This window comes from Aureobasidium subglaciale (assembly GCF_000721755.1).
Source record: "Aureobasidium subglaciale EXF-2481 unplaced genomic scaffold scaffold_33, whole genome shotgun sequence".
In the NCBI taxonomy this organism is placed as follows: domain Eukaryota; kingdom Fungi; phylum Ascomycota; class Dothideomycetes; order Dothideales; family Saccotheciaceae; genus Aureobasidium; species Aureobasidium subglaciale.
The window spans coordinates 112,806-131,094 of record NW_013566962.1 but is presented as its reverse complement, the minus strand read 5'-3'; the positions used below and the strand labels follow the sequence as shown (position 1 = coordinate 131,094).

The following is an 18,289-nucleotide window of genomic DNA, read 5'->3' as shown; positions in this document are numbered from 1 at the left end:
TAGGCTCTGGTGGTACAGAAGACATGGTTTGAAAGTATGGTGGTGTTGATGAAGTGGTCATTGTTGTATTTTGGTCAGAAGTGGTGGACAGTCGAGTGCTCGAGTACCAAGCGCGATGATGGGGTGTTTCCTCCACATCCAAACGTCATTTCAAGGGTCCAAGACTGCCATATTCTCCACCATCATTTTGCTAGTAAATCCCCACCACCTTGACACACTCCTAACAGTTGAACCTCTCTACTTGAGTTCCTCCTCACCCTTGCTCTCGACAACGAACCATTCGGTAAGATTGGCATATCCACCGTTACCATCAAGACTACTACCAGAAAGCCAAAACGCATACTCACTACCACCACACCTCCACATCAGCTTCCCATCTCCCAAACATGTAAACAAGAAAGAAAAAGCAAAACCAAAAAACTCACCGATCAATCTCAACCTTGGGGATAGCAACGGTAATATTACCATCTCCAGCCTCGGCGAAGCGGCCGTCGAAGAATTGTTTCATGGTCGCCCAACCCCAAGTTTCCCTTTTGGCAAAGACAAGTTCGAGCTCCTGTTTTTTGTGACGTGTGTGTTAGCAGATATTCTTTTCTTGGGTTGAGGAGTAAGAAGACAAACGTAGGGAACATCGGTGGTCCATTCGAGAAGGATCTTGTCCCCGATATGAGCTATTTCGATAGCAGGGACGGTAGTAAGGTTGACCAATGCATGACCGAGAGTAGCAAAGGTGGTGGCCAGAAGGCCGGCGTGCATTGCAACGTTCTTCATGATGTTTGTTTGATGGATTCTCAATAATGTCGAGATTGATATGAAAGACGTATCTGGCGTCTTGTATCCGACTACTCTTATCCTGTTGCCTGAGGCTAACGAGTCAAGAGGTGATCGTTGTACAGAGAAATTTCAATTATGACAACATCTGCGCATCCTTCGAGAGCAGCACGTGTAGGACTGAGGACTATTTATAAGTTGCTCCCCCCTTCGCGGATCTTCTGAGTTACGCGGCCTGAACGCCTCATTACCGCATTGGGAAATAGCTTGTCTTATACAGTACAAGTAGGTATATCGAAGATCTGGAGAACTTTGTGGGGTCGAAGCGGGTACCCGAGTCGTAGGCCATCGGAACATCGACGACTAATGATCACGAGCAAGGAAGATCGGTCGGAGAGGAAGAGAGGAGCAAACTATGTGTAGTTGCCAATGTTGCATGCATCCAACTAAGACCACATACATGCCTCCGTCATCAGCAAGCATATCCGACCGATGGTCGCGCATATTAAACCTCTGATGTCTCTAGGATGCTCCTTATATGCCTTCCTATTGACCATGAACGTCTCCGTGCCAGCTGAACGGCCCAGCCTGCCATAAGGCAAAGAATCAGAAACAACATAGAGACCATTCAGGCAACCATCTCGGTAATAAAGATATCCAGAGCATCTTGACGAGCGCCTACACCCACGATTAGCATCCATCATGAAGGACAAGGCTGTGTCTATCTCACCATTGCCATCTTCTCCAACATAGTCCACAAAAAGCTTAGGTGTGCCATTGCCATAGGCAGTAACAGTACAATACAATGGGCAAGGTCCAACACTATCATACCAGATCAGCAACGACCTCCTCACAGTGATGAATATCTCACTTCGAATCAATATATCTCCTCTGCAAGCGTAAAGTCGTACCATCCCATCTGAAGTTAAAGTCCTTGTTTCCGCATGGATAGAAACTACCTCCATCCTCTACAGAGCTAGCAACGGAGCGAAAGCAAAAGGTGTTTACTTGCAGACCGACATTGTTGTCTACCAAGTTGAAGGAGATGGAGCCGTTCCTGAGGCCATTGGAACTGGTAAAGACGGCAAGATTTGTGAGATGCCAGGGTTCGTTCTCAGCCAGGCGTTTCCGGTGCGGGAGGGCCGTGATGGTAGTGACTAGGGCGAAGGTAGCGGCAAGGAAGAGTGAGCATGCGTGCATCGTGGCTGTCAATGTCAATTTGCTGTTTAAATATGCTTCGTTGGTGGTAGATACAGTACAGCAAAAGAGTGGGCGGCGAAGATTGTGCTTGACAGCAGGCAAAGAGCTAAGAGTAAGATGGGAGGCAGGAGCGATGAAGAGCCTCGATCAAGTTCGGACTTCTTCTTCTTCTTCTTCTTCTTCTTCTTCTTCATTCACAATCATATAGATCGGCCTCATGATGTTGGACGAGACGACAACCTACAAACATCGTGAAGTCGCACTGTACCTGCCTTGATCACCGGTTGTACGCATGCGGCACTACCACATTGCTGACCGATCGGGTAGTGCCAGGTCAACGTATCTGTCATGTTGGCAAAGTCAAATGAGGCATAAGGCAGTCGCTAAATCAACAGACTCAGAGACGTCTTGGTCGGTCGAGGGGTTGAGTGCGGTCGGTGATCAAACCTACGCTTTCATGCTTGATGCAGGAAACTACGTAGAACTGCGGCTGCGAAGGGTTGCGATATTGAGCAATTGAGCATCCTATTGATATATTGGGTGTCATCAGATGGTTACCTCGTATTCTCGAGTTTACAGCTGTACCTCCGCCAAGATTTACTGGCATGCACAGCAATCACATTTGGGCGATGGACTTATCGGGAAGTACCTGTTAAGGATCGACGTGGTAGCATCGGAGACGCTGGTATTTGTGGTATTCTATCGACCGTCGAATGCGACGTTCTAGCGCGACTGTGTGTGTGTGTGTGTGTGTGTCTGTGTGCGCGCGCGCGCACTATTTGACCACTTCTATGACGAGTAAACGAACTCGTGGTCGCGATGATTCCAGGAACTTTTTGTATAACCACCCAAAATCTTAAGTGCTATGCGCCAGTGATGAGCCGTGATTCTATGGTGTTCGCACAATGGATAAAGAATCGTGTACAACATTACAGTGGAATGGAAAGAGAAACACCGCGAAAACAAAACTGGGTATCGGAAGATGCGGTCATACAGCTGAAGCAGGTCGTGTGAATGTCAAAGAGTGTCCGCTCAAGCTTGGAAGACAAGGACTCTTTGATGATCTAGAGACCAGAGGTTGTCTGGGCTCAGTCATCAGTCATGAACATCTTGAAGACTGGGTTGTTAGTCTCTTCGACGTAGCCATAGCCCAGGTCAGTCAAGAAGGTGTTGAGCTTCTCTTCCTCGCCTCGAGGGCATTGAATCCCGGCCAAGACCTTACCGATATCGCCGCCGTGGTTCCTGTAGTGGAACAGAGAGATGTTGAAGCCTGGCTGCAGAGTTGTCAAGAACTTGACCAAGGCACCCTGACGTTCGGGGAACTCGAAGGCGAAGACGCGCTCGTTCAAGGCAGTGCTACGGCCTCCAACAAGATAACGAATATGAGACTTGGCAGTCTCGTTCTCCGAGACGTCAACAGCGGTCACGCCTTCGTTGGACAGACGACGGATCAGGTCTGCGAGGTCGTGCTCACGGGTGTTTGCACTCAAGCTGATACCGATGAGGACGTTGGCAGCCGATGATGAAGCATAGCGATAGCAGAATTCTGTGACGCCCATAGGCTGGACGGCCTTGACCAAGGCAGCAAAGGCACCAGGTCTCTCAGGAATGGTGACCATGAGCAGAGCCTCTTTTCTCTCACCAATGGCAGCACGCTCGGCGACGAAGCGCAGACGATCAAAGTCCATGTTGGCACCCGAAGCAGTAGCGACCAATTGACGCTTAGGGTCCGAGCTAGGGTTCTGAGCAACGTACTTCTTCAGGCCGGCAAGAGCAAGCGCACCGGCAGGTTCGAGAATAGAACGAGTGTCATTGAAGACATCCTTGATAGCAGCGCAAGTTTCGTCGGTGGTGACCATGATGACATCGTCGACGACCTCCATGGCCAAACGGAAAGTCTCCTCTCCGACAGTCTTGACGGCAGCACCATCGGCAAACAGACCAACCTCTTTCAGAGTGACGCGCTTACCAGCCTTGAGAGACTGGACCATGGCATTGGCATCGTATGTCTCGACGCCGATGATCTTGACGTGGGGAGCAATTCTCTTGATGTATGTGCCGATACCGGCGATGAGACCACCTCCACCAACACAGCAGAAGACGGCCTCGAGCTTGGTCAGATCGGCCTGGCGCACAATCTCCATACCAATGGTACCTTGGCCAGCGATGACGTAGGGGTCATCGAAGGGAGGGATGTTGGTAAGGCCGTGGGCCTCTGCAATGCGGGCGCACTCGGCTTTGGCCTCGTCAAAGTCGTTTCCATGCAGGACGACAGCACCACCGAGGCGCGAGACGTTTGTGTGTTTGATGGCGGGTGTTCCAAGGGGCATTGTGATGGTGGCAGGCATCTTGAGCTTGCGCGCAGAGTATGCGACACCCTGTGCGTGGTTGCCAGCCGAGCAAGCAACGACACCCTTCCACTTCTCTTGTGGGCTCAGATGGGCCATCTTGTTGTATGCACCGCGCAGCTTGAAACTGAAGACTGGCAGGAGATCCTCACGCTTGAGGAAGACCTGACTTTCCAGGCGGTTGCTGAGGTTGACGGCATGTGTGAGGGGAGTCTGTTCAATGACATCGTATACGCGCGAGGTGAGGATCAAGCGAAGGTAGTCGGGGTAGCCATTGGGCAGAAGAAAGCTCTCGGGGACACCGGCGTCAATGGCCTTCTGGCGAGGGTCTTGCGAGGGTGGGGAGGGGTTGGCGGCGTATTCGGTCAAGGATAGTGAGTTGAGCTTGGGCGTGACGGGCTCGGCAGCATTGTGGTTTGTGGTTCCGTTCTGAGCCATGACTGTGTCGCACCAAGGCTGTATTGAGGAGGTGCAAGTACAACAAAGAGGGAGCAGCGAACGGGAGGAGGAAAGAGGAAACAGTGAGCGCACCGAGAAAGAAGGCACGCCGAAAGTGAATTGTGTTGACTGTTTGGGAAAGAGTGACTGATAGCTGGTAGGGCTGAAGGCGGTGTCGGAGCATCCACAACGGACGGACCCCCGGGCCCCGGCGCCGCGACATCATCGATTTTTGGTACGACAGCTCTGGCCAATCAAGCCAAGCTATACCATTAAACACTCTCCACTAACAACTGAATCCATTCACCTCTTCCACCGACCAGGCACCGTATCTTCTGCTTAGCAGCAAGGACCCTCCCATCAACTACTCCAACATACCAACATCTGGCCACCAACATGAACAGTGCGCCACCACCTTCGTCCTTTGACGATGATACGTAAGTAACCAGACGGCCTCTGAACGTGACTGGTCTCAAGGTCTGACTCGTCGCAGCGACTTCTACGAGGAGAGCCGATGGCAGAAGCTGCGTCGTCGCATTGTACAGGAACCTCTGATCCCGCTCGGTTGTGGTCTGACCGTCTGGGCTCTGTACGAAGCGACGAAGTCCATGAAGTCTGGTGATCATGTAAAGACCAACCGTATGTTCCGTCGTCGTATCTACGCCCAAGGTTTCACTCTGCTCGCCATGGTCGCCGGTTCTGCGTACTGGAAGAAAGACCGCGTCAAGCGCAAGGAATACAATGAATTGGTCGATGAAAAGAAGAAGAAGGACAAGCGTGATGCTTGGATCAGAGAGCTTGAAGCCAGAGATGACGAAGAGAAGGAAATTGCTGCCATGAAGAAGCGATTGGCGCAGGCTAGAGGTGCTGAAGAGAAGCGTCTGTCCGAAGACAAGGCAAGAGCCGTCGAGGCAAAGATCAAGTCCGATACAACAGGCATTGTCCGCAGCGTGCTAGAGCCCGGTGAGAGCAGACGGGGCTCTCCTCTCCTGAATGCTGCAATGAAGTTGTGGCAATCGAGGTCATGATCGCTTCTTTTCGTCTTGGTACTGGGATCACGGCGTTGGAGCTTAGCATTTGACCGGCATTGGGAACCTGAGACTGTCCACTCTCCATATTGTACATATATATACCATCCTGTAATTTCCTTCTCAAAAAATCCTGTCAATTAACTATGGTCTTGTGATCGTCGTCTTCCGCCAAGCAATTTCTCACTGCCGACGCATCAAGAACTACACGCAACGACGGAAGCCGCATTCAAGTGCTGAAATTCCCTGCGGTCATCGTAGTCCGTTGACGACTCGCGCGGTGACAGCTGTCTGGGCACCTGGCTTTTCATCGTCTTTTGGTGTAATCGACAACATCTTGCGCGGTATCTTTTCTCCAGTCCGGTTGGACATGTCAAATATGGTTGATAAGCGGATACTATTTGTTTGATCTTACGCGCGCAATGGCTTCAAATGTTCGATCGGTCCTCTCGCGCCCATGGGTACTGGTCACGACGGGTGTCGTCGCCGCATACGGCTCCTATCTCATCTGGTCTAGCTGGCCTTCTCAAGATGCTCCCTCTAGTTTGCGGCGTCGTGGTGCAGTAAGAAGCCGTAACACTTCGCGAGGTCAGACAAGAATCTGGACCTCGCCATCATCTGAAACATCTCTACTCTTTGGCCTGGTACATGTCGATTTCGAAGGCAGTAAGTAAATCTGATCCCAATTACAACTTTGCTACAGATGTCGCCCTCGCACTATACCGTCACCTTGAGGATCAGCATTAGTGCTTGAGACACCCTGTATGCCATGACATCAACATCCCTTGCCGTTCCCCAGCTTGTTATTTAACTGTGCCAATTCTGTTCATCCGCTAACGCGCACAGTCGTGGTCAGGTTTCCCAATGGGCCGGAGCCGCCTACCGTGGCCGAGATCCAAGAGGCTCTGAATATACCGAATTCAAGAGCCTTTGATCTGACGATCAAGATTCAGGAGGCCGCTCTCAAACACATCTTCTCTATCCTGGCTCAGGCTCCCGACGACTTGTCCGTCGAACAATCAGACGCGTCTAGCGATCTTCAGGAATTGATCCCATATCTGAGGCAACCCAACATTGATGAGCTACTTGCTAGAATCCATGTGCTCTGCTCGGGGTCATGGAAGTTTCATCAAGCCGCTGTGGCTAGAGCATTTGCTGATCTTTGTGGTCTCGATCGCATGCCTATCATTCCCGATGAGACCGACCTTGACTTCACAGAGACCGACGGCTCAGATCATGAAGATGAAAGAGAGCCTGCGCAAGGTATCAAAGGTGTCCTGTATAACATAGCAGAAGAGAAAGCAATGCGCGAGCTCTATGTTCATACGGGTATCAGATGCGAACAATGTGGCCAGTACCCAATCCGTGGTGTACGATGGCATTGCAACAATTGCCCGGATTTCGATCTATGCTCGACGTGTGAGACACATCCTCTACACCCGAGGACTCATATCTTCAGCAAGATCAAGGTGCCAGTCGCCTTCTTAAGTCAAAACCACCAGGTCCATGACGTGTCCTATCCTGGCGATCCAATGGCTCAATGGCCGACTCTTAAACCTTCTCTGAAGAAGCAACTAGCAATCGATACAGGGATCGAGGAGCTGAAGATACAGGTCGCTTATGATCAGTTCACATGCAAAGCCAATACAGCTTATCCGGAGGTACGTACACCTGATTCTTCTCTACTCTCCTGATCTCTCGAATCGTACGAAAACAGTTGCAGAAAGTGGCAGCACTTTTGTGGATCGTACTGTGCCTATCTGGAGCATGTTATGCTCTCCGCTTGCGATTAGGCACTTCGAAGTTTCCATGTCTTTCAACAGCACGTTTAGAGAGAAGGATCATCTAACAGTGTGTAGGACCCCATGCAAGTGAACATCGCCTTGGACCGTCACGCCTTCAACAAACTCATGGTGTCTCCAACGTGGAAGCGTCCTCTTGAACCCAATTGTCTCTACGACCGCATGTTCAACTTTTATGACACCGACAATAATGGCCTCATTGGCTTTGAGGAGTATATCCATGGTATTGCTTATCTGCGCCGTCCCAACAAGCAGAGCAGCTCGATGGATCGCATCTTCCTTGGCTTTGACTTTGACGGGGATGGCTACATCAGCCGCCGGGACTTCATTCGCATGCTCAGTGCCAAATACGCTGTTCAAAAGAACATCGTAAGTGACATGATCAGAGCCGCGGAGTACGATATGGTTGGCTATAGCGCCCACGTTATTCGTTCGAGTCAGCCAATTAGTGCAGCTTTCGCACATGAAGACGTGCCTCCTGGACAGACCAGAACACACACCATGTTCAAAGGTCCAGACAGATTTGGCGAGGCTCAAATAAGACCCGGCGCAGGGCCTTTTGCATCTGCAGTTCTACCTGATGGCCTAGAACACCCAGACACAAATCTCATCAAAACAATGGCTCATCGCTATGGTGTTGAGATACTGCCAGGCCATGAGGCATCGGCTGAACAGTATTCGCTGGAGAGTCTCACAGAGTTCACAAGCAGTCTCAACCAAGTTGGAAGTGTAGAAATCGACCATGAAGAGGATCAAGAGCCGAGATTCATGGTTGAAACCGACCTTCGCCACAATCACAGTCAATCTCCGTTAGACGAGCCTGAATTCAGATGGCGTCAAGACATCAAGGAAGCATCTCGAGACATAAATCAAAGCAGCGAGAGACCTGTCTGGCAAGGGTTGCATGCAGGTGAAGGCGACTTCCTTCCACCATTACCTGCAGACATACTCGAGAGAGGAAAAGCATATGAAGTGCCTGTGGCGGAAAAAGATTTCGGTACGGAGATCATCTTCCAGGTCATCCAAGAAGGTCTCAATGAGATCATCGATCCCATCTTCGCACAGAAAGAGCGATTGGCCGAGCGTGTGCAAGCTACCATTGAAGAGCGACGTCGCTATCGCCAAGAGATCGACGAATACGTTCAGAATGCAAAAGCTCGACAAGAAGAACTCAGCATTGGCGCCGAAATTGACCCCTTGTTGGGGATCGCGAACGATGCCAACAGTCGGGACCTCCTTGAGCATGAGCAGGAGTACGAATCCGGAGCACGTAACGACACCATGCTCCAGATCGAGTCTCTAGATGCGAACACGAGACTGCCCACACCGCGAGAGATCGCAATAGATCTCCAAGAACACATTACACAACAAGCTGAAACGCTCGACGGCAATCTCGACGATCTCGAATCGAACATCCGAGAGCAGTCTCTAGATGAGCTGTTGGCGCAGTCAGGATACATTATTGATGGCTCGATTAATCCGGACACCGCACCTACAGACACACTTGATAATGGGCCAGGTTCGGATGGAAGCGGTCTTATGGTAACATCGACGGCCGAGGGTGATGTCTCACTTGATGTGGCATCCTCCGATAATCTCTCGCCCTCTACACAACACATTCAAGCTCCCTTCTCTACACCGGACATCGATTCTACCACCTATGACTCTCCGCATTGGCAGTCTGGAATGTTAGAACAGTCTCAATCTTCTGAGAAGCCTAACCATGAGAGATTGAGAGAGCTGGCTCGTCTCGACGAAGAAGAGAAAGTTATTCTTACCCGCGGTGGGCCGGGAAGGTTGAACTTGAAAGAATTTGAGGAGATCATTCGTGCTGATCAGAGAGGTTTGCTTCAGGGAGCTGCTGAGGGTTGGCTAGAGTGGGCGGAGTTCTAAGCAGAAATCATTTGTGAAACTGTCATTCTTCTTGTATGTGTTATAGAGACAGGAAAAGGATAATGACAGTATGATTAATGAAAAAGGTATGATAAGTCTCCGTCATTAAAATCTCAGCTTTCCGACCTCTTCCCCTATCCAGATCAGAAACCAAGAAACAAGCTCCGGCTTATATCTGCCCTGAAAGTCTAGCGGTTTTCTTCCTTGAGACACCACTGTGCCTTGCTACAGCTCATTATCTATCTGCATCGAATATCGAGAGATAGTAGAGGTCAGAGATGGGCACGCAGAGAGGCTTCCAAAGCTCACTCCTCCCTCCTCACAACCAAGATCCCCTGACATCCAGAGCACTTACGCACAGTACCGCCGACTTCCCCTTTTGCACCACAAGAGCATTCGTCACAATCTCTTTCGTAACGCCTGGCTCTCGCCATAGCGATCCAACAATCAAGACACATCCAGACAGGAAGCTCCTTCTCACAAACACAGTTTTTGAAGTTCTGTTGAGCAGTGATGCCGTGAACGTTCGATTGGTCTTGGGCGCACGTGTTGCAGAGAGGGTAGAAGCCGTTATCTCTGATTATGTGTTTGATTTCTTGGTCATTGAGACGAGAGACGAGGGCTTTGTAGTGGCAGTCAGAGCAGATGTTGTAGTCTGAGTCATCGGCATCGTGGTTTGAAGATTGACAGGGTGCGATATTGTTGTTGTGCACGAGATGAGGGAGTATCAAGGCATCGCCACAGGTTCCTTTGACTAGCTCAGGTAAGGAGAAACGGGGTGTAGAGGTTTGTGTCGCAGTACGGTCTTGAACTCGAAAAACAGCTGGAGGACTGGGTGACTCCTGACCATCAGGTCGGACAGCGGGGATGCTTTCGCCTTCGGCTATATCCCTGATCAAGTTCATACGATCAAGAATCTCTTGAGGTAATCTCTGCCCTTTCCCAGGCTTCTCCTTTAGCTTCTCGATAAATGGTGCTGCACGCTTTTGTTCAGCGGTTGCCCAGTCTTGAAATTCATCAGGGGTTGTAATGGTTGATGCTATCCAGTAGAATCCATTAGGAAGATTCTTTTGGCCCTTTCTGTGACCCTTGTGCTGATAATGTATCTGACGTTGACCTTGTTCGTTGATCTGAATATACCTGACCACAGATTCGAATCTCAACTCGGGGTTTGCGAGAGACGGGAGTGGTGGTGTCATGATCTTGTTGACAAGCCACAGGTTTTCGAGTTCAGGGGGAGGTGTAGAGTTGGTCAAAAGCTGTGATTTTTTGCCATTCCTTGACTTGATGACTTGTTTGCTTGGTGCGTCGAGATTGTTTGTGGCTTTTGAGCTCGTTCTGGGACGCGTGTGACTTCCTGGGGGCTTCTGGAATGGTTTGGTAGGTGTGCCACCTTCTGCTGTGACGGATGTGATGCTTTCTCTCTTCTTCGGTTTCTTGCTGGGAGTGTCATCATCGGGATTGGCTGACTTGGACGTCTTGCCGCTACCTCCTGAGTAATCAATCGGAGGGAGCTCTTTCTGACGATCACTCGATCTGCGGCCACTCATCTTGCAAGACTTGTTGGATGGGCTGTAGGATCTCTGAATTGGAGAACCAGAGGGGACTGCAGTATATGTATCGTCTAAACTTGCAAGGGAAGATTCTAGTCGCACTATCTGTATGACACGAGGCACGGTAAATACACTCTTTCAGCCGTGTGAAAGGTCATTTAGCAAGCTACCAACAACACAAAGTTAGCGACGTTTTCCTGAAGGACACCCTCGGACAATTGCTGAGCACTTGGTTACGATCAAGGTTACTTCTCTTTGATTGAGTAACCAAATAGCTTTTTTATTATGGGTGGGTGTACTTTTCGTATTCTCTATAGACATCCAGCAAGCAGCTTGATGACTGAAAGACTTTGAGCCCCTGCATTCGTATAGTGGGGGAAGGAGTCAGGAGCATTCCACAGATCCCACCGCCGTAACAAAGCAGTCCATCCTGACTGTTGAAAGGCATGGTCATTTTGATATTGTTAGCACCGGCCGTAGAGAGTGGCTATCCACCAAGTTCTCAATGAACATCCCTTCAGTTCTAAAAGAGCTGTGCATTTCTACAATTACAAGGAATGATGGCCACTGCAGGGGGAGATGACCTGCGTCGAGACACTCGATACCGACCTGTCACCGGTCGTCCACTCGACCCCCTGTGATGACTAGTTCAGCGCAACCTGAGCACACACGGACAGTGCTGCCAAGCACGAAGCGACAGTTCTCTGCTTTGCTTTTCCTGATGTATTGTCTGTCACAGTCACATCTCGCTGTGCTGTCGCGCTTCCGACTTCTCATCTTTGCCGCCTCCACCCAGCATTCGACACAAAGACACTGAGGAAGCCTCTGGATGCAGAAACATCTATCCACCTCCTGACCTTGGACCTCAAGGCCATAGTCTCCCATTGCGACTCCCGCTCAGGTTTTACAGAGACTAAACAAACCCCTGTCTCGAAACATGTGGTTTTGTTCGTGTTTGGTGAGTTTGTAGGTCAGGTCTCTTTGGTGACAGCCAGTACAGAGGTAGTAGGGCTCCAGGGGATGATGTTTGCCTGATTGACAGGGTGCGACTTGGTTTGTATGGGTGACGTTGTCGAGGGACTTGTTCGTGTCGTCGCAGGTACCATGCATGGTAGCAGGGGGTGAAAAGTGCGGCTTTGATGGCGTGTCCTCGTTGTCGTGAATGTAGTCAATTTCGTTGTCTGTACCCCTCCTGGTTTCAACCGTGGGCATTTGAGATGGTTCCTCCTCATCTGATGAGGCGAGTAGCAGATTCCATGCTGCATCGTAAATGACGAGAATATCCTCGCCGCCGAAGTCGTGAGCCAGCGTTGGACTGAGATTGAGCTTTGCTGCCCACTTGTCGAATACCTCAGTCGGCACTTTCGTGGCCGAGAACCAATTGGGAGGTTGCTTTCGAGTACGCACTTTATCATTTCGTCTGTTGTTCAGACGGATTTCATTGTTGTCGCCTTTGGTGACACCTTGAATGCGCAACCATGGCAAATGTTGTTGCTCTATGATCCACGACTTGACGACTTGTTCGGAGACTGTGTTGATAGGTTTCCACTCTGCTTCCTTGTAATTCAAGTTGATCTCGTTATCGTCTTGATCTTTGTCGGCGGCTTCGATTTTTTGTGCTTTCCGACCGCTGGCCATCTTGGATAAGTCTTCGTGCTGGGTAGAGTCGTCTTGGAAAAGGTTACGTGCGTCTTTGCTTTGGGCAAGGAGTCGAGGGGGTTGGGAAGTTAGAAGTGAATAGGAGTGGTAAGACTAGCTGTGTGTGGTTGTTTTGAGTCGAGGTGGGATCTAAAGTGACTACCGTCAGAAACGAACTTCGCGGAGCTACTCGACTCGAGATTCGAGTGGCTGTAAAGGGAGGTCCAGGTTACGTGACTTACCGGCTTCGATGCGTCGACGGTTGTTTAGTGTCGTGGGAATGCACCACTGGAATTATCTAAACGAAAGGAGACAAAGAGTTACTGACACTCACAACAGGATTAAGATTGACAAGACACAGATTAATGTTAGGTGACCTGATTGAACAGATAAATCAGGCCTTGTCTCAAACTACATCATCCTAGCGAAGAACCTCCAGAGCATTCGATTGTCTCCCCGGTGATCCACCTAGACTGTTCACTGGCCAGGAAGACCGCCAAGCCAGTCAAGTCATCTGTGTGAGCTAGACGATGGCCAATAGCTTGCATGTTCTTGAACTTCTCAAGTAGCTCTTCCGAGAAGTGCGAGTTGATATCGGTGGGGAAGAAGCCAGGGTTGATGGCGTTCGCGGTGATACCATGTGATTTGCCCAAGGAGACAGCCCAGCACTTGAGCATTGCATTGACCGCAGCCTTACTGGCACTGTAGATATCCATAGTGGGACTGGCCCAGGTGGCTGCCATTGAAGAAATTACAACGATGCGGCCTCCTTTCGGCATTTTCGGAGCAATTGATTTGACTAGCAACGCCGGAGCTCGGACATTAATTGCCATCGTTCTTTCCATCTAGAGTCAGTGTGTGTTGACTTTACCAAGCTTCGAAATACTCTTACCTATCAAACAACCCTGGGTCAAACTCCAGAGTGTGATTCTCCTTGTAGATGCCGGCATTAGAGACCAGAATGTCGATTATCTCAGTGTTGAAGCCTTGCAAGGTTTTTAACAAGACAACCTCGCCGCAGTCCGTATTGCCCAGGTCCGTTTGGATCAGAATGGCTTTGCGACCCAACTGTTCAATTTCTTTCTTCACACTCTCGGCTGATTCAGTGCTTAAGGGAGATGTGTAGACGATTGCGACATGTGCACCCGCCTTGGCATAGGCTTTGGCGATAGCAGCACCAATGCCACGTGAGGCGCCGGTTACGATGGCGATCTTGTCTTGGAGGGACATGATGTTTGGCGGCAGAAATGTAATAGCTACGCGTTCTAACTGGTGGTTAGAATGAGGGAGCTCAAGTTCTCATGAACTGTGAGAGGCCGTGGTTTATATAGCCTGGTCCCGACCGATGATCGACATCAGCGCGGAAGTCCGATGTTCGAGATATAGGAGCTAAGCCACATTCTTGCTATGTGTGCCCGGTTTCCGTAACAGATAGTCATAATGGTCTTGTTTGAGTCAGGCTTCTTCTTCTGTGCACGTTCAGGCGTCCTTGTGTTTCGCGGGTCTACAAGGCGCTGACAAAAAGGATTCTAGCTTTCATGCCGCGGTGATCATTAAGCGCCCGTCCTGCATAATCATACGAGACGCGAAACAACCTGTTTCATTGATGATCGAATATGGGAATAGACTAATAATTGCAGAGAGCTGAGACCCCATAGAATACTCTTCCGAACTTCAGCCGTTACCTCGGTAATAGATCGCGCTTCTTCGTGCAGGCTCGCTCGATCCAATGCGTGTCGACGCAACTCGTATGAGTAGGAGGCTCCTGAAACTGGCTTATGCTAGAAAGCATTAACGTGATATCGAGGGAGTTCCGTCTAGTCGCAGCCAGCAATACATCTTCTAACTTGCTCACACACCCTGGGAGTGCTCCAGAGTTTGACTTTACTCCACTCACTTTTCGTTGTTCGTCCACATATGAGGCAAATCTGATTGTGCACGGAATGGCTCTTTTCAACTCGACCGTCGGGCGACTGAATTGATTCAAGTGTGCAAGTACGCTTGCACATTGACCCTCTCTGACTTCGTTCTCTCAAGCCCCCACAAGCCTTGCGACAACCGCCGATGAAGCGTAGTGACAGCGCGATCCTATGCTCCTGTAAGCATTGTTTTGGCCGCAAAAGTTGGAGCAAGTCATTGGCAGACTCTACAATCTACGACAATGACGCAAGACGACCGACGACCGACTGCTCGCCAAAATCTCTCCGAGAGCTCCAAATCCTTCCAAGTTCGAAGGGTCCTCCCGCCCGACAGAACCTACTGTTTAGAGTGCGGTGTTGGCGGAAGCTTCAATGCTCAAGGTCCTGAATCATCTTTCACCTGCAAGATCATGCCAAAGCCGGATGGTATCGTGGACGAGTTCGCACCTTCCAACATTGAACAGTGTTGCCTGCGAATTGCTGAAGACCTCGGTTCCCATCGAAGCGAATCTGACCATCATTCCTGTCGGTGGGACTCCGAGCACATTCGCAATCATGCACAAGGGAAGCCTAGGACTTGCGACACTGGTAGCAAGTACTTCTCAAAGCTGGTCTGGAAGGGCATGCAGAGACACGACCAATTACGCCAATGTGGATGTTCTGACTACGCATCATGCTCGTAACACAAAGTCACACCAGATTGGAAATACCACCCAGGCTTGGGGTGCAAGTCATATTGGAGCCGTCGCATGGACCATCCTCATGGTTTTTCTGGCTGCAATATGTTGCACAGCAGAAGCTAGAGGCCATGGGAAGGTGTCATCTAGGATATGCCTGGATCAAGCAAAGTCATGGGTATAGATGTGCTGGAGGTGCTCACTGGGTGTACGATACAGAGTTGAATAGATGAAGTGATGGAACTTGACATGTAGGGAACTGTCGTTTGTAGCAAAAAGTAGACAGAAAGCTTGGAGAGGAAAATCGCAGGTCGAGACAACCCTCCAAACCAAGCAAAATCAAAACAACCACACCCACACCCACACAATTGATCATGCTTCGACATCTCCCACTTTCCCGCAGAGGTGTGTCTAGCAAATCAGTTTCCCAGACACTTGTTCCCCTCCCTCGCATCCTTGAGACTGCAAGCACACGCTTCTTTCGGCTGCATCTCTCGATGCACATTGAACTGGCAGATTGTCCATCTAACCCAGAGATCGCGATCCACTTGATACGTGTTCCTAATTGTGACTTTGCAGCCGATGAAGGTATCCGGACCAGTACAATGGTGACCCCTGCTGATTCCGTATTCTTTGTAAATTCTATGGGCTGTTTTGGTTTTGGGTAGGGCATAGGTGCGGGACCAGTAGGAGTCGCGAAAGAAATGGCGGGAGTATATCCAAGGTGTGTATTCTGCATCTTGAATAGGTGAGGGAGTTTCTTGCTCCTCTCCACGATGTGCACGTTCTTGATATGTAGGTGGACGACTTATGTTTGGTCCGGTGACAATATTGGGGTATATCTTTGTATGACCGCATGTCGGACATTCTGTGAAGTTCGGAGCAGCGGGGAGAAGAGTCAGCTGTTGCGGAGCTTTTTGTTGTATTGACATGATGGTTGACAAAGGACTGAGTTTTGCTGAAGAAATCAGGACAATGGGATTATTAGAATATGCATAAGTGATGGTAGTGTGCCAAGCCGAGATGAGTGGATTCGCGTCTGCTAACACCCGCATGACTTGGGTGTGCGCTATTAGGGTCATAACAACCTGGACGGTCTCAGTACCAGTCGTGACCTTCCTCTCCCTTATGTTCGTCCTTGGGATTGAGATTCAGGATCCTCTGCCCAGGCCCAGTGTCGGCCGTCTGACTCTCAAAAGTACCAGAAACAGCTCTTGTGCCAATGGTGGAGATGGAGTCGTAGTTGTCGATTGCACCAGTAACAGCTGCCCATTCTGGACTGTTTGGAGAAGAGCCATCACCAAGATCACTCCATCTTGTAACTACAATGGCATGCTTGAATAGCTTCATTGGGTCCTTCTCAGACCTGTCTTCTGCCAACTTGACCTCCACCAAGTATTCTGTGGGACATGCTGGACAGCGACGCATAGGGCGACAGTTCGAGCACAACGTGATAATTGCGCCCTGTGATACTCGTCTTCCAGCGACCTTGGCCAGGCCTTCATGGAGAGACTTCTCAGGTGGAACAGGCAAATGGGTCAAGGCACATTTGCAGATATTCATCAAAAGACCGTCTCTCCAATGAGCGCAGACGGAAAAGTATGGCTGGTAGTCTTCACGGCTGTAAAGCAGCATACGCTCGGCGGCGGGTGTCAAACCACCCTTGGTATAACAGGTGCTCTGGACGCGCATGAGAAGATGGCCTTTGAACACAAAGTAGCGTGAACTGTGGATCCATCTGGGCTCATCTTGCTCTCTCCATAGGCGTGTCATTGTCGTTGCGTCCAGTCCATATCCAGGACCGTACTTCTTTCCCTTCAGAGCAAGCTGAACGAAGTTGAAAGGAAGTGTCCTGCCTGTCGCAATGCGTAGTCTTGGCTGAGGCATGAGATTGTTCGTGGCATTTGGGCAGTTGAAGAGCGGGTTAAGTACGCTGGCAGGCTTGAGTTTCTCCTGGCCCTTGATGGTTCGCAGATGATATTTGTTGCACACGAAGCAGAATAGATGGTTCGGCAGTTGATCTTCCACTCTGTGCAAAAATGACAGCCTGTATTCTTTGTTTTCGGGATGACTGAGTGTATTCAAGTAAGAGGATCCCACCCGATCCAGTAAAGTCTTGGATGCAATGGAAAGGCAGGCACGGTCAACCAGGCCGAGATGTTCCGTGATCCGAATCCATAGTTGAGGGGACAAGCTCGCAATTTGAGGTTCACCAGGCTTCCGGTTCGGATCCAATTCGTACTTGTTCAATATTTCCGTAACGGTATCGAAAGAGTCATGAGCAAGACTATGAAGAATCAATGTGTCGTCACGAAGCTCTCCAGTCTGCTTATCGATCTTCGGACCAGTTTCCCGTGCTTCTTTGATTCTTTCTGCTTGAGTCTTGAAGGCTGGGTTTTGATTAGGACCCTGCCTCGAATCGAGAGACGACCTTTGTAAGCTTCTGCGCCCTGGTGGCACATTCTCGCCGGTGCTGCTTTTCCTTCGAGGAGAATTGGTCTCATCGACTGATCGTCTACCAAAGGTAGAGCGAAGCTTGTCTTTGAGGCTTCGAAAGCCACTATTGGAGCTCTTCACGGAACGTGCGTCGGACATGTTGATGGGTGGCTGGAGTTGTATCGAAATCTCGAAAGCTTTTGTCGGAGCTTGTACAGCAGAACACCGTAGTATGTCCGCTCAAATCAAACACCACACGATGAGTATTTCTTCCTTCCGGGTAGGGGTATGTATAGTAGACAGAGCAAGATTTGATCACAAGCACTTCTGACGATGGATGTTTTTTCGAAAGCTGCTCACCATTATGACGACTGATACCCGCAAGGAGCCGCGCCTAGTTCGCGTTATGGTCAGACTTCCGAGCGATCCCGTTTCCGATCTCATCTCCAGTCTCACCACCAAAACGAGGTTTACACTTCATCATGCAAATATTTACTAGGAAATAATGATTTGGTATCGTACAGCTTTGGTTTGGCGGGTAAAGGGAAAATAGTCTAGAAAAATATACAAATTCACCAATAAGCTT

General features: G+C 49.9%; 10 protein-coding genes across 10 annotated transcripts; 3 read left to right on the top strand and 7 right to left on the bottom strand.

Moving 5' to 3' along the window:
- Nucleotides 1-38: 38 nt before the first annotated feature.
- On the bottom strand, nucleotides 39-923 carry AUEXF2481DRAFT_44481 (uncharacterized protein). Its single transcript, XM_013484102.1, has 3 exons — nucleotides 622-923; nucleotides 426-556; nucleotides 39-346 (listed from the first exon to the last, which is right to left on the bottom strand). The coding sequence occupies exons 1-3, from the start codon at nucleotides 769-771 to the stop codon at nucleotides 238-240; spliced, it is 390 nt and encodes a 129-aa protein (XP_013339556.1). The 5' UTR covers nucleotides 772-923; the 3' UTR covers nucleotides 39-237.
- A 476-nt stretch (nucleotides 924-1,399) lies between these two features.
- Nucleotides 1,400-1,971, bottom strand: AUEXF2481DRAFT_8881 (uncharacterized protein; the record flags this gene model as incomplete). The annotated part of the gene is made up of 3 exons (XM_013484074.1): nucleotides 1,400-1,449; nucleotides 1,502-1,593; nucleotides 1,643-1,971. 3 exons carry the CDS (start codon nucleotides 1,969-1,971, stop codon nucleotides 1,400-1,402), a joined length of 471 nt encoding a protein of 156 aa, XP_013339528.1.
- A 1,088-nt stretch (nucleotides 1,972-3,059) lies between these two features.
- On the bottom strand, nucleotides 3,060-4,757 carry AUEXF2481DRAFT_70365 (uncharacterized protein; the record flags this gene model as incomplete). The annotated part of the gene is made up of 1 exon (XM_013484120.1): nucleotides 3,060-4,757. One exon carries the CDS (start codon nucleotides 4,755-4,757, stop codon nucleotides 3,060-3,062), a length of 1,698 nt encoding a protein of 565 aa, XP_013339574.1.
- A 274-nt stretch (nucleotides 4,758-5,031) lies between these two features.
- AUEXF2481DRAFT_112717 (uncharacterized protein) lies at nucleotides 5,032-5,891 on the top strand. Its single transcript, XM_013484143.1, has 2 exons — nucleotides 5,032-5,194; nucleotides 5,251-5,891. The coding sequence occupies exons 1-2, from the start codon at nucleotides 5,154-5,156 to the stop codon at nucleotides 5,783-5,785; spliced, it is 576 nt and encodes a 191-aa protein (XP_013339597.1). The 5' UTR covers nucleotides 5,032-5,153; the 3' UTR covers nucleotides 5,786-5,891.
- A 141-nt stretch (nucleotides 5,892-6,032) lies between these two features.
- On the top strand, nucleotides 6,033-9,801 carry AUEXF2481DRAFT_44478 (uncharacterized protein). Its single transcript, XM_013484101.1, has 3 exons — nucleotides 6,033-6,451; nucleotides 6,632-7,446; nucleotides 7,645-9,801. Exons 1-3 carry the CDS (start codon nucleotides 6,208-6,210, stop codon nucleotides 9,478-9,480), a joined length of 2,895 nt encoding a protein of 964 aa, XP_013339555.1. The 5' UTR covers nucleotides 6,033-6,207; the 3' UTR covers nucleotides 9,481-9,801.
- Nucleotides 9,786-11,030, bottom strand: AUEXF2481DRAFT_8878 (uncharacterized protein; the record flags this gene model as incomplete). The annotated part of the gene is made up of 1 exon (XM_013484073.1): nucleotides 9,786-11,030. One exon carries the CDS (start codon nucleotides 11,028-11,030, stop codon nucleotides 9,786-9,788), a length of 1,245 nt encoding a protein of 414 aa, XP_013339527.1.
- Nucleotides 11,031-11,580: 550 nt separating this feature from the next.
- On the top strand, nucleotides 11,581-11,890 carry AUEXF2481DRAFT_515475 (uncharacterized protein). The gene has a single exon (XM_013484142.1). The coding sequence runs from the start codon at nucleotides 11,674-11,676 to the stop codon at nucleotides 11,848-11,850; it is 177 nt and encodes a 58-aa protein (XP_013339596.1). The 5' UTR covers nucleotides 11,581-11,673; the 3' UTR covers nucleotides 11,851-11,890.
- Nucleotides 11,709-13,063, bottom strand: AUEXF2481DRAFT_516217 (uncharacterized protein). The gene is made up of 2 exons (XM_013484141.1): nucleotides 12,914-13,063; nucleotides 11,709-12,821 (listed from the first exon to the last, which is right to left on the bottom strand). Exon 2 carries the CDS (start codon nucleotides 12,669-12,671, stop codon nucleotides 11,931-11,933), a length of 741 nt encoding a protein of 246 aa, XP_013339595.1. The 5' UTR covers nucleotides 12,672-12,821; nucleotides 12,914-13,063; the 3' UTR covers nucleotides 11,709-11,930.
- Nucleotides 13,064-13,087: 24 nt separating this feature from the next.
- On the bottom strand, nucleotides 13,088-13,901 carry AUEXF2481DRAFT_70432 (uncharacterized protein; the record flags this gene model as incomplete). The annotated part of the gene is made up of 2 exons (XM_013484129.1): nucleotides 13,088-13,508; nucleotides 13,564-13,901. The coding sequence occupies 2 exons, from the start codon at nucleotides 13,899-13,901 to the stop codon at nucleotides 13,088-13,090; spliced, it is 759 nt and encodes a 252-aa protein (XP_013339583.1).
- A 2,464-nt stretch (nucleotides 13,902-16,365) lies between these two features.
- AUEXF2481DRAFT_33398 (uncharacterized protein) lies at nucleotides 16,366-17,862 on the bottom strand (the record flags this gene model as incomplete). The annotated part of the gene is made up of 1 exon (XM_013484086.1): nucleotides 16,366-17,862. One exon carries the CDS (start codon nucleotides 17,860-17,862, stop codon nucleotides 16,366-16,368), a length of 1,497 nt encoding a protein of 498 aa, XP_013339540.1.
- Nucleotides 17,863-18,289: the final 427 nt, after the last annotated feature.